The sequence below is a fragment of the Eubalaena glacialis genome, chromosome 3 (genome assembly GCF_028564815.1).
Source record: "Eubalaena glacialis isolate mEubGla1 chromosome 3, mEubGla1.1.hap2.+ XY, whole genome shotgun sequence".
NCBI lineage: Eukaryota > Metazoa > Chordata > Mammalia > Artiodactyla > Balaenidae > Eubalaena > Eubalaena glacialis.
In genome coordinates, this window is record NC_083718.1 from 50220944 (window position 1) to 50234768 (window position 13825).

Here is a 13825-nt window from a genome sequence, read left to right on the forward strand (position 1 = left end):
ATTACTTTTCCTTATTACACTGGTAAGAATGTTCAGTAGATTGTTGAACAGAAGTGGAAAGGGTGAACATCCTCATCTTATTCTTAATCTTAGGGCAAAAGGATTCAGGTTTCACCATTGAGTGATTTGATAGTAATAGGTTTTTTTACATAACTTTATTGAGATACAATTCACATGCCACAAAATTCAACCATTTAAAGTGCACAATTCAGTGACTTTAGTATATTCATAGAAACGTGCAATCATCAGCCTTTTATCAGATTGAGGAGGTTCCCTTCAATTCTTGGTTTCCTGGGAGATTATTATAATGGATGTATGTTGAATTTTTTCAGATGCTTTTCTTGCATCAATTGAAATGACCATATAGTTTTTCTCCTCTATTGTAATAAGATGAATTACATTAACTGATTTTTAATGTTAATAAACCTTCTAGTCCTGGGATAAACACCACTTGGTCATGGTATATTATGCTTTTCATATATCTCATTGTTGGTTTGCTAATATTTTGCTAAAAACTTTTGACCCATGTTCATGAAGGATATTAGTCTGTAGTTTTCTTTTCTTGTAATATTTTATCTGGCTTTAAAATCAGGATACTGCTGGCCTTGTAAAATGAGATAGGAAGTGTTTCTTCTGCTATATTTTCAAAATGAAATAAGAAGTGTTTCTTCTGCTATATTTTCAAAATGAGTTTATGTTGGGTCGGTGGTATTTCTGCCTTGAATGTTTCATACAATTCACCAGTTAAGCAATCTCGATCCACAAGTTTCTTTGTGGGAAGGCTACTAATTATGAATTAATATCTTTAATTGATATTCAGGTTTTCTATTAATTTTTGGAATAGTTTTGATTGTCTTTCAAGGAATTTGTCCATTTCATACAGGTTGTTGAGTTCACCGCCATCAAGTTGTTTATAATATCCTGTTAGTTACCCTTCTAATATGTGCAGGATCATAAAGATATTTCCTTTTTCATTATTGATATTGGTAATATTTATATCCTTTTTGTTTCTTCATCAATATAGCCAGAGGTTTATTTATTATATCGATCTTTTCAAAAAATCAGCTTTTGATTTCATTGATGTTCTTTATTATTTTTTCTGTATTTTATTTCATTGATTTATTATTTATTTCCTACTGATTTGGGGTTTAATTTGCTCCTGTATTTCTAGCTTAAGGTAGAAGTTTATATTGGTGGGTTTTTTTTAACATCTTTATTGGAGTATAATTGCTTTACAATGGTGTGTTAGTTTCTGCTTTATAAAAAAGTGAATCAGCTATACATATACATATATCCCCAAATCTCCTCCATCTTGCATCTCCCTCCCACACTCCCTACCCCACCCCTCTAGGTGGTTACAAACCACAAAGCTGATCTCCCTGTGCTATGCAGCTGCTTCCCACTAGCTATCTATTTTGTATTTGGTAGTGTATGTAAGTTCATGCCACTCTCTCACTTCGTCCCAGCTTCCTACTCCCTTCCTACTCCTCATGTCCTGAAGTCCATTCTCCACGTCTGCATCTTTATTCCTGTCCTGCCCAGAGGTTCTACAGAACCTTTTTTTTTTTTTTAGATTGCATATGTTAGCATATGTTATTTGTTTTTCTCTTTCTGACTTACTTCACTCTGTAGGACAGACTCTAGGTCCGTCCACCTCACTACAAATAACTCAATTTCATTTCTTTTTATGGCTGAGTAATATTCCATTGTATACATGTGGCACATCTTCTTTATCCATTCATCAGTTGATGGACACTTAGGTTGCTTCCATGTCCTGGCGATTGTAAATAGAGCTGCAATGAACATTGTGGTACATGACTCTTTTTGAATTATGGTTTCCTCACAGTATATGCCCAGTAGTGGGATTGCTGGGTCGTAAGGTAGTTCTATTTTTAGTTTTTTAAGGAACCTCCATACTGTTCTCCATAGTGGCTGTATCAATTTACATTCCCACCAACAGTGCAAGAGGGTTCCCTTTTCTCCACACCCTCTCCAGCATTTGTTGTTTGTAGATTTTCTGATGATGCCCGTTCTAACTGGTGTGAGGTGATACCTCATTGTAGTTTTGATTTGTATTTCTCTAATGATTAGTGATGTTGAGCATCCTTTCATGTGTTTGTTGGCAATCTCTATATCTTCTTCGGAGCAATGTCTATTTAGGTCTTCTGCCCATTTTTGGAGTGGGTTGTTTGTTTTTTTGATATTGAGCTGCATGAGCTGCTTGTAAATTTTGGAGATGAATCCTTTGTCAGTTCCTTCATTTGCAAACATTTTATCCCATTCTGAGGGTTGTCTTTTCATCTTGTTTATGTTTACCTTGCTGTGCAAAAGCTTTAAAGTTTCATTAGGTCCCATTTGCTTATTTTTGTTTTTATTTCTATTTCTCTAGGAGGTAGGTCAAAAAGGATCTTGCTGTGATTTATGTCATAGAGTGTTCTATGTTTTCCTCTAAGGGTTTTATGGTGTCTGGCCTTACATTTAGGTCTTTAATCCATTTTGAGTTTATTTTTGTGTATGGTGGTAGGGAATGTTCTAATTTCATTCTTTTACATGTAGCTGTCCAGTTTTCCCAGCACGACTTATTGAACAGGCTGTCTTTTCTCCATTGTATATTCTTGCCTCCTTTAACAAAAAAAAGGTGACCACATGTGCATGGGTTTATCTCTGGGATTTCTATCCTGTTCCATTGATGTATATTTCTGTTTTTGTGCCAGTACCATACTGTATTGATTACTATAGCTTTGTAGTATAGTTTGAGGTCCAGGAGCCTGATTCCTCCAGCTCCGTTTTTCTTTTTCAAGATGGTTTTGGCTATTCAGGCTCATCTGTGTTTCCATACAAATTGTGAAATTTTCTGTTCTAGTTCTGTGAAAAATGCCATTGGTAGCTTGATAGGGATTGCACTGAATCTGTAGATTGCTTTGGGTAGTACAGTCATTTTCAAAATGTTGAATCTTCCAATCCAAGAACATAGTATATCTCTCCATCTGTTTGTATCATCCTTAATTTCTTTCATCAGTGTCTTATAGTTTTCTGCATACAGGTATTTTGCCTCCTTAGGTAGGTTTATTCCTAGGTATTTTATTCTTTTCGTTGCAATGGTAAATGGGAGTGTTTCCTTAATTTCTCTTTCAGATTTTTCATCATTAGTGTATACAAATGTAAGAGATTTCTGTGCATTAATTTTGTATCCTGCTACTTTATCAAATTCATTGTTTAGCTCTAGTAGTTTTCTGGTACCATCTTTAGAATTCTCTATATATAGTATCATGTCATCTGCAAACAGTGACAGCTTTACTTCTTTTCTGATTTGGATTCCTTTTATTTCTTTTTCTTCTCTGATAGCTGTGGCTAAAACTTCCAAAACTATGTTGAATAATAGTGGTGAGAGTGGGCAACCTTGTCTTCTTTCTGATCTTAGAGGAAATGGTTTCAGTTTTTCTCCATTGATAACGATGTTGGCTGTGGGTTTGTCATATATGGCCTTTATTATGTTGAGGTAAGTTCCCTCTGTGACTACTTTCTGGAGGGTTTTTATGATAAATGGGTGTCGAATTTTGTCAAATGCTTTTTCTGCATCTATTGAGATGATCATATGGTTTTTCTCCTTCAGTTGGTTAATATAGTTTATCACACTGATTGATTTGCATATATTGAAGAATCCTTGCATTCCTGGGATAAACCCCACTTGATCATGGTGTATGATCCTTTTAATGTGCTGTTGGATTCTGTTTGCTAGTATTTTGTTGAGGATTTTTGCATCTATGTTCATCAGAGATATTGGCCTGTAGTTTTCTTTCTTTGTCTGGTTTTAGTATTACGGTGATGGTGGCCTCGTAGAATGAGTTTGGGAATGTTCCTCCCTCTGCTATATTTTGGAAGAGTTTGAGAAGAATAGGTGTTGGTTCTTCTTTAAATATTTGACAGAATTCGCCTGTGAAGCCATCTGGTCCTGGGCTATAGTTTGTTGGAAGATTTTTAATCACAGTCTCAAATTCAGTGCTTGTGATTGGTCTGTTTATATTTTCTATTTCTTCCTGGTTCAGTCACAGATGGTTATGCTTTTCTAAGAATTTGTCTGTTTCTTCCAGGTTGTCCATTTTATTGGCACAGAGTTGCTTGTAGTAATCGCTCATGATCCTTTGTATTTCTGCAGCGTCAGTTGTTACCCCCCCTTTTTCATTTCTAATTCTATTGATTTGAGTCTTCTCCCTTTTTTTCTTGATGAGTCTGGCTAATGGTTTATCAATTTTGTTTATCCTTTCAGAGAACCAGCTTTTAGTTTTATTGATCTTTGCTATTGTTTCCTTCATTTCTTTTTCATTTATTTCTAATCGTTATGATTTCTTTCCTTCTGCTAACTTCGGGGTTTTTTTGTTCTTCTTTCTCTAATTGCTTTAGGTGTAAGGTTAGGTTGTTTATTTGAGATGTTTCTTGTTTCTTAAGGTATGATCGTATTGCTATGAACTTCCCTCTTAGAACTGCTTTTGCTACATCCCATATGTTTTGGATCATCGTGTTTTCATTGTCATTTGTTTCTAGGTATTTTTTGATTTCCTCTTTGATTACTTCAGTGATCTCTTGGTTATTTAGTAGTGTATTGTTTAGCCTCCATGTGCTTGTATTTTTTACAAATTTTTCCTGTAATTGATATCTAGTCTCATAGTGTTGTGGTCAGAAAAGATACTTGTTGATTTCAATTTTCTTAAATTTACCAAGGCTTGACTTGTGACCCAAGATATGATCTATCCTGGAGAATGTTCCATGAGCACTTGAGAAGAAAGTGTATTCTGTTGTTTTTGGATGGAATGTCCTATAAATACCAATTAAGTCCACCTTGTTTAATGTATCATTTAAAGCTTGTGTTTCCTTATTTATTTTCATTTTGGATGATCTGTCCATTGGTAAAAGTGGGGTGTCAAATCCCCTACTATGATTGTGTTACTATCAATTTCCCCATTTACGGTTGTTAGCATTTGCCTTATGTATTGAGGTGCTCCCATGTTGGGTGCATAAATATTTACAATTGTTATATCTTCTTGGATTGATCCCTTGGTCATTATGTAGTGTCCTTCTTTGTCTCTTGTAATAGTCTTTAAAGTCTATTTTGTCTGATATGAGATTTGCTACTCCAGCTGTCTTTTGATTTCCATTTGCATGGAATATCTTTATCCATCCCCTCACTTTCAGTCTGTATTTGTCCCTAGGTTTGAAGTAGGTCTCTTGTAGACAGCATATATACAGGTCTTGTTTTTGTATCCATTCAGCCAGTCTATGCCTTTTGGTTGGAGTATTTAATCCATTTACATTTAAGGTAGTTATCGATATGTATGTTCCTATCACCATTTTCTTAATTGTTTTGGGTTTGTTATTGTAGGTCTTTTCCTTCTCTTGTGTTTCCTGCCTAGAGAATTTCCTTTACCATTTGTTGTAAAGCTGGCTTGCTGGTGCTGAATTCTCTTAGCTTTTGCTTGTCTCTAAAGGTTTTAATTTCTCTGTCGAATCTGAATTAGATCCTTGCTGGGTGGATTAATCTTGGTTGTAGGTTGTTCCCTTTCATCACTTTAAATATATCCTGCCACTCCTTTCTGGCTTGCAGAGTTTCTGCTGAAAGGTCAGCGGTTAACCTTATGGGGATTCCCTTGTATGTTATTTGTTGTTTTTCCCTTACTGCTTTTAATATTTTTTCTTTGTATTTAATTTTTGATAGTTTGATTAATGTGTCTTGGCATGTTTCTCCTTGCATATATCCTGTATGGGACTCTCTATGCTTCCTGGACTTGATTGACTATTTCCTTTCCCATATTAGGGAGGTTTTCAACTATAATCTCTTCAAATATTTTCTCAGTCCCTTTCTTTTTCTCTTCTTCTTCTGAGACCCCTATAATTCGAATGTTGGTGCATTTAATGTTGTCCCAGAGGTCTCTGAGACTGTCCTCAATTCTTTTCATTCTTTTTTCTTTATTCTGCTCTGCAGTAGTTATTTCCACTCTTTTATCTTCCAGGTCACTTATCTGTTCTTCTGCCTCTGTTATTCTGCTATTGATTCCTTCTAGAGAATTTTTAATTTCATTTACTGTGTTGTTCATCATTATTTGTTTGCTCCTTAGTTCTTCTAGGTCCTTGTTAAATGTTTCTTGTATTTTCTCCATTCTATTTCCAAGATTTTGGATCATCTTTACTATCATTATTCTGAATTCTTTTTCAGGTAGCTGCCTATTTCCTCTTCATTTGTTTGGTCTGGTAGGTTTTTGCCTTGCTCCTTCATCTGCTGTGTATTTCTCTGTCTTCTCATTTTGCTTAACTTACTGTGTTTGGGGTCTCCTTTTTGCAGGCTGCAGGTTCGTAGTTCCCATTGTTTTTGGTGTCTGCCCCCAGTGGCTAAGGTTGGTTCAGTGGGTTGTGTAGGCTTCCTGGTGGAGGGGAATGGTGCCTGTGTTCTGGTGGATGAGGCTGGATCTTGTCTTTCTGGTGGATAGGACTGTGTCCGGTGGTGTGTTTTGGGGTGTCTGTGACCTTATTATGATTTTAGGCAGCCTCTCTGCTAATGGGTGGGGTTGTGTTCCTGTCTTGCTAGTTGTTTGGCATAGGGTGTCCACCACTGTAGCTTGCTGATCGTTGAGTGGAGCTGGGTCTTAGCGTTGAGATGGAGATTTCTGGGAGAGCTTTCACTGTTTGATATTATGTGGAGCTGAGAGGTCTCTGGTGGACCAATGTCCTTAACTTGGCTCTCCCACCTCAGAGGCACGGGCCTGACACCCTCTCTTCTTTCTTTCTTTTTTTTATGACAGGCCGGTTGTCAGGCCTGTGCCTCTGAGGTGGGAGAGCTGAGTCCAGGACATTGGACCACCAGAGATATTCTTGTCAGAGCACCAAGACCCTATCAGCCACATGGCCCAGAAGAAAAGGGAGAGAAAAAGAAAGAAAGAAAAAAATTATAAAATAAAATAAAGTTATTAAAATAAAAAAATATATTCAAAATGTAAAAATTTAGAAGTCATAAAAAAAGGAAAGAAAGAGGAGAGCAACCAAACCAATAAACAAATCCATCACTGATAACATGCGCTAAAACTATACTAAAAAAACAAAAACAAAAACAAAAACAAAAATATGGACCGGAGGAGATAGGCGGGAGCGAGGGAGGGAGCGAAGGAGGTAGAGAAGATCGGAGGAGAGGGGAGGGAGCGCAGCTTGGTTGCTCCGTAGTACGGCGGCTCGCGAGGGAGAATCCCGAGCGGGCTCCGGGACGTACGGAGAGGCGGGCGGGCGGGGATGGTGTGCAGGGCTGTGGCTCCTGCGTTCCCTCCCGCTGCGAGTGAGCTGTACTGATTTGTCCCTGGGGCGGCAGCGTGGACCCGCCTGGAGATGAGGCGTCGATTAGCAAGGTGAAAGTAACAGAACCATGGCTCAGTTTCCAACACCTTTTGGTGGTAGCCTGGATATTTGGGCCATAACTGTAGAGGAAAGAGCAAAGCATGATCAACAGTTCCATAGTTTAAAGCCAATATCTGGATTTATTACTGGTGATCAAGCTAGAAACTTTTTTTTTCAATCTGGGTTACCTCAACCTGTTTTAGCACAGATATGGGCACTCGCTGATATGAATAATGATGGAAGAATGGATCCAGTGGAGTTTTCCATAGCTATGAAACTCATCAAACTGAAGCTACAAGGCTATCAGCTCCCCGCTGCGCTTCCCCCTGTCATGAAACAGCAACCACTTGCTATTTCTAGTGCACCAGTCTTTGGTATGGGAGGTATCGCCAGCATGCCACCGCTGACCGCTGTTGCTCCAGTGCCAATGGGTTCCATTCCCGTTGTCGGAATGTCTCCCCCGCTAGTATCCTCTGTTCCTGCAGCAGGAGTGCCTCCTCTGGCTAACGGGACGCCCCCTGTCATACAGCCTCTGCCTGCATTCGCTCATCCTGCAGCCACATTGCCAAAGAGTTCTTCCTTTAGTAGATCTGGTCCAGGGTCACAGTTAAACACTGAATTACAGAAGGCACAATCATTTGACGTGGCTAGTGTTCCTCCCGCAGCTGAATGGGCTGTTCCTCAGCCGTCCAGACTGAAATACAGACAGTTATTCAACCGTCATGACAAAACCATGAGTGGACACTTAACAGGTCCCCAAGCAAGAACTATTCTTATGCAATCAAGTTTACCACAGGCTCAGCTGGCTTCAATATGGAATCTTTCTGACATTGATCAAGATGGAAAACTCACAGCAGAAGAATTTATCCTGGCTATGCACCTAATTGATGTAGCTATGTCTGGCCAACCACTGCCACCGGTCCTGCCCCCAGAATACATTCCACCTTCCTTTAGAAGAGTTCGATCTGGCAGTGGTATATCTGTCATAAGCTCAACTTTGGTAGATCAGAGGTTACCAGAGGAACCAGTTTTAGAAGATGAACAGCAACAACTAGAAAAGAAATTACCTGTAACCTTTGAAGATAAGAAGCGTGAGAACTTTGAACGTGGCAATCTGGAGCTGGAGAAACGGAGGCAAGCGCTCTTGGAACAGCAGCGCAAAGAACAAGAGCGCCTGGCCCAGCTGGAGAGGGCGGAGCAGGAGAGGAAGGAGCGGGAGCGCCAGGAGCAGGAGCGCAAGAGGCAACTGGAGCTGGAGAAGCAGCTGGAGAAGCAGCGGGAGCTAGAACGCCAGAGGGAGGAGGAGCGGAGGAAGGAGATCGAGAGGCGAGAGGCTGCAAAACGGGAGCTTGAAAGGCAACGACAGCTTGAATGGGAACGGAATCGAAGACAAGAACTATTAAATCAAAGAAACAAAGAACAAGAGGACATAGTTGTGCTGAAAGCAAAGAAAAAGACTTTGGAATTTGAATTAGAAGCTCTAAATGATAAGAAGCATCAACTAGAAGGAAAACTTCAAGATATCAGATGTCGATTGACAACCCAAAGGCAAGAAATTGAGAGCACAAACAAATCTAGAGAGTTGAGAATTGCTGAAATCACCCACCTACAACAACAATTACAGGAGTCTCAGCAAATGCTTGGAAGACTTATTCCAGAAAAACAGATACTCAATGACCAATTAAAACAAGTTCAGCAGAATAGTTTGCACAGAGATTCACTTCTTACACTCAAAAGAGCCTTAGAAGCAAAAGAACTAGCTCGGCAGCAGCTACGAGACCAACTGGATGAAGTGGAGAAAGAAACTAGATCAAAACTACAGGAGATTGATATTTTCAATAATCAGCTGAAGGAACTAAGAGAAATACATAATAAGCAGCAGCTACAGAAACAGAAGTCCATAGAGGCTGAACGACTGAAACAGAAAGAACAAGAGCGAAAGATCATAGAATTAGAAAAACAAAAAGGAGAAGCCCAAAGACGAGCTCAGGAAAGGGGCCAGCAGTGGCTGGAGCACGTGCAACAAGAAGATGAGCATCAGCGGCCAAGAAAACCCCACGAGGAGGAAAAACTCAAAAGGGAAGAGAGTGTCAAAAAGAAGGACAGTGAGGAAAAGGGCAAACAGGAAATGCAAGACAAGCTGAGTCGGCTTTTCCTTCAACAACAAGAGCCAGCTAAGCCAGCTGTCCAAGCACCCTGGTCCACCGCAGAAAAAGGCCCACTTAGCATTTCTGCACAGGAGAATGTAAAAGTGGTGTACTACCGAGCACTCTATCCCTTTGAGTCCAGAAGTCATGATGAAATCACGATCCAGCCAGGAGATATAGTCATGGTGGATGAAAGCCAAACTGGAGAACCGGGTTGGCTTGGAGGAGAATTAAAAGGAAAGACAGGATGGTTCCCTGCAAACTACGCAGAGAAAATCCCAGAAAACGAGGTTCCTGCCCCAGTCAAACCAGTGACTGATGCTGCCTCCACCCCTGCACCCAAACTGGCTGTACGTGAGACCCCTACTCCTTCCGCGGTGACCTCTGCAGAGCCCTCCACGACCCCCAACAACTGGGCCGACTTCAGCTCCACGTGGCCCACCAGCACGAATGAGAAACCAGAAACCGACAATTGGGATGCGTGGGCAGCCCAGCCCTCCCTCACCGTTCCGAGCACCGGGCAGTTGAGACAGAGATCAGCCTTCACTCCAGCCACAGCCACGGGCTCCTCTCCATCTCCTGTTTTAGGCCAGGGCGAAAAGGTGGAGGGGCTACAGGCACAAGCCCTGTATCCTTGGAGAGCCAAAAAAGACAACCATTTAAATTTTAACAAAAATGATGTCATCACCGTCCTGGAGCAGCAAGACATGCGGTGGTTTGAAGAAGTTCAAGGCCAGAAGGGTTGGTTCCCCAAGTCCTACGTGAAGCTCATTTCAGGGCCCATAAGGAAATCTACGAGCATGGATTCTGGTTCTTCAGAAAGTCCTGCTAGTCTAAAGAGAGTAGCTTCCCCAGCAGCCAAGCCGGCCGTGTCAGGAGAAGAATTTATTGCCATGTACACTTACGAGAGTTCTGAGCAAGGCGATTTAACCTTTCAGCAAGGGGATGTGATTTTGGTTACCAAGAAAGATGGTGACTGGTGGACGGGAACAGTGGGCGACAAGTCCGGAGTCTTCCCTTCTAACTATGTGAGGCTTAAAGATTCAGAGGGCTCTGGAACTGCTGGGAAAACAGGGATTTTAGGAAAAAAACCTGAAATTGCCCAGGTTATTGCCTCCTACACTGCTACCGGTCCCGAGCAGCTTACCCTGGCTCCTGGTCCGCTGATTTTGATCCGAAAAAAGAACCCAGGTGGATGGTGGGAAGGAGAGCTGCAAGCACGTGGGGAAAAGCGCCAGATAGGCTGGTTCCCTGCTAACTATGTCAAACTTTTAAGCCCTGGGACGAGCAAAATCACTCCAACAGAGCCACCGAAGCCCGCAGCATTCCCAGCAGTGTGCCAGGTGATCGGGATGTACGATTACACCGCGCAGAATGACGACGAGCTGGCCTTCAACAAGGGCCAGATCATCAACGTCCTCAACAAGGAGGACCCCGACTGGTGGAAAGGAGAAGTCCACGGGCAAGTGGGGCTCTTCCCGTCCAATTACGTGAAGCTGACCACAGACATGGACCCCAGCCAGCAATGAATCATATGTTGTCCATCCCCCCCTCAGGCTTGAAAGTCCTCAAAGAGACCCACTATCCCATATCACTGCCCAGAGGGATGATGGGAGATGCAGCCTTGATCATGTGACTTCCAGCATGATCACCTACTGCCTTCTGAGTAGAAGAACTCACTGCAGAGCAGTTTACCTCATTTTACCTTAGTTGCATGTGATGGCAATGTTGAGTTATTACTTGCAGAGATAGAAGCAAAAAAATTACAAAAATACACAGGGTAGTGGGTCCTTTTGTGGCTTTCCTAGTGACTCAAATTGACTTCCCCCCACCTTTGCACAGGTGCTTTCAATGGTTTTCAAATTATTTTAAAATAAAGATCTTAGCCTTTTAATAAAAAAATAAATGAATAAATTCTTTGCTATTTTGGTTTTGCAAAAAGACCCACTATCAAGGAATGCTGCATGTGCTATTAAAAAATGTTCCAAATGTCCATAAATCTGAGACTCGATGTATTTTTTTCATTTTGTCCAGTGTTACCAACTAAATTGTGTCGTTCGGGTTTTTGACCCCCTACTATAGAAGTACAGAGGAGTTCAGTATATCTGTTTTAAAGACGTGTAGAATGAGGCCAATTAAACAGAAGCTGTTTTGTGCTTGTTTGTGTGTATCAGATGTACCTTGTTGAGCATGTAATAATACAACCTGTACATAAGAAATTAGTTCTTTCCATGGCAAAAGCTATTATCTTGTATGATGCTCTAATCATATTACATTAATTTTATTTTGCACAGTGACCTTGTAGCCACACGAGAAAGCACCTGTGTTTTTGTTCGGTCTCAGATTTATCTGGTTGAGTTGGTGTTGTCTGTTTTGGGTTTTTAATTTTGCGTGTTTTCATACCATAAATCCGTAGACAACACCACTGAGGTTGTTACGATCAACAATATCTACAATCTCGCCTTAGTCTCTGTTACACCAAGTTTTATTCCAGTGACTTTTCATGGAATGACATATTTTGAACAAGTAATTTTCTTGACAAGAAAGAATGTATAGGAGTCTCCCTGCAATTAATTTCCAATGTTTACATTTTTTAACTAGACTGTGGAATTTCTACAGATTAATATGAAATGGAGCTCATGGTCCGTTGATGTGTTGGATGTGTTGTAGCTGAAGCCATGTTTGTCTTTTAAACACTAGTTGGAAGCTCTCAATAAAAACGCCGTTGCCGACAGCACAGAAAACGGGGCGGGGGGCAGGGAGCCTCAAGCACAACCTAGCGGTTCTACTAATGACTTTTTAACAGTAGTGAACTTCTGTTTTTACGTCTCTCCCCTTGGGGATTCCGTGCTGGCGATTGTGTAGAGGTCTTTCTCCACTCACATGGTGCCAAGAACGAGGACTCCCTCTCATTCACTGGCGCATCAGTATTTTCATGGATATGAATGTAAAATATATAAATATATAAACCTGCGGCTTTAACAACTGTAATACAACTTTTGAATTAGTTATGTGTATAGATAATTAAATTCTTCATATAAAAGTTAAAAAAAAAAAATATGGACCGATAGAACCCTAGGACAAATGGTAATAGCAAAGCTATACAGACAAAATCACACAACATAGCATACACATACACACTCACAAAAAGAGAAAAAGGAAAAAAATATGTATATATATCTATAGATATAAAAAAAAGGAAGAGAGCAACCAAATCAATAAACAAATCTACCAATGATAATAAACTCTAAATACTAAACTAAGATAAACATAAAACCAGAAATAAATTAGATGCAGAAAGCAAACCCCAAGTCTACAGTTGCTCCCAAAGTCCACTGCCTCAATTGTGGGATGATTCGTTGTCTACTCAGGTATTCCACGGATGCAGGGTACATCAAGTTGATTGTGGAAATTTAATCCGCTGTTCCTGAGGCTGCTGGGAGAGATTTCCCTTTCTCTTCTTTGTTCACACAGCTCCTGGGGTTCAGCTTTGGATTTGGCCCTGCCTCTGTGTGTAGGTCGCCTGAGGGCGTCTGTTCTTTGCTCAGACAGGACGCGGTTAAAGTAGCAGCTGATTAGGGGGCTCTGGCTCACTCAGGCAGGGGGGAGGGAGGGGTACGGAATGTGGGGCAAGCCTGCAGCGGCAAAGGCCGGCATGACATTGCAACAGCCTGAGGCGTGCTGTGTGTTCTCCCAGGGAAGTTGTCCCTGGAACGCAGAACCCTGGCAGTGGCAGGCTGCACAGCCTCTGGGGAGGGGAGGTGTGGATAGTGACCTGTGCTTGCACACAGGCTTCTTGGTGGCTGCAGTAGCAGCCTTAGCATCTCATGCCCGTCTCTGGGGTCTGCACTGATAGCTGCGGCTCACGCCTGTCTCTGGAGCTAATTTAGGCAGTGCTCTGAATCCCCTCTCCTTGCTCACCCCGAAACAATAGTCTCTTGCCTCTTAGGCAGGTCCAGACTTTTTCCCGGATTCCCTCCTGGCTAGCTGTGGCGCACTAGCCCCCTTCAGGCTGTGTTCACGCAGCCAACCCCAGTCCTCTCCCTGGGATCTGACCTCCGAAGCCCGAGCCTCAGCTCCCAGCTCCCACCCGCTCCGGTGGGTGAGCAGACAAGCCTCTGAGGCTGGGCAGTGCTGGTCGGCACCGATCCTCTGTGCGGGAATCTCTCTGCTTTGCGCTCTGCACCCCTGTTGCTGCGCTCTCCTCCGTGGCTCCAAAGCTTCCCCCCTTCCACCACCCCTCCAACCGTCTCCACCAGTGAAGGGGCTTCCTGGTGTGTGGAAACTTTTCCTCCTTCACAGCT

At 41.7% G+C, this 13825-nt stretch overlaps 2 protein-coding genes across 3 annotated transcripts in view; one reads left to right on the forward strand and one right to left on the reverse strand.

The window, feature by feature from the left end:
- Nucleotides 1–13825, reverse strand: part of RGL1 (ral guanine nucleotide dissociation stimulator like 1) — a 292633-nt gene that overhangs the window by 196088 nt on the left and 82720 nt on the right. The gene's annotated exons all lie outside the window — the stretch shown is intronic.
- LOC133089190 (intersectin-1-like) lies at nucleotides 7139–11364 on the forward strand. Its single transcript, XM_061187546.1, has one exon. The coding sequence runs from the start codon at nucleotides 7403–7405 to the stop codon at nucleotides 11048–11050; it is 3648 nt and encodes a 1215-aa protein (XP_061043529.1). The 5' UTR covers nucleotides 7139–7402; the 3' UTR covers nucleotides 11051–11364.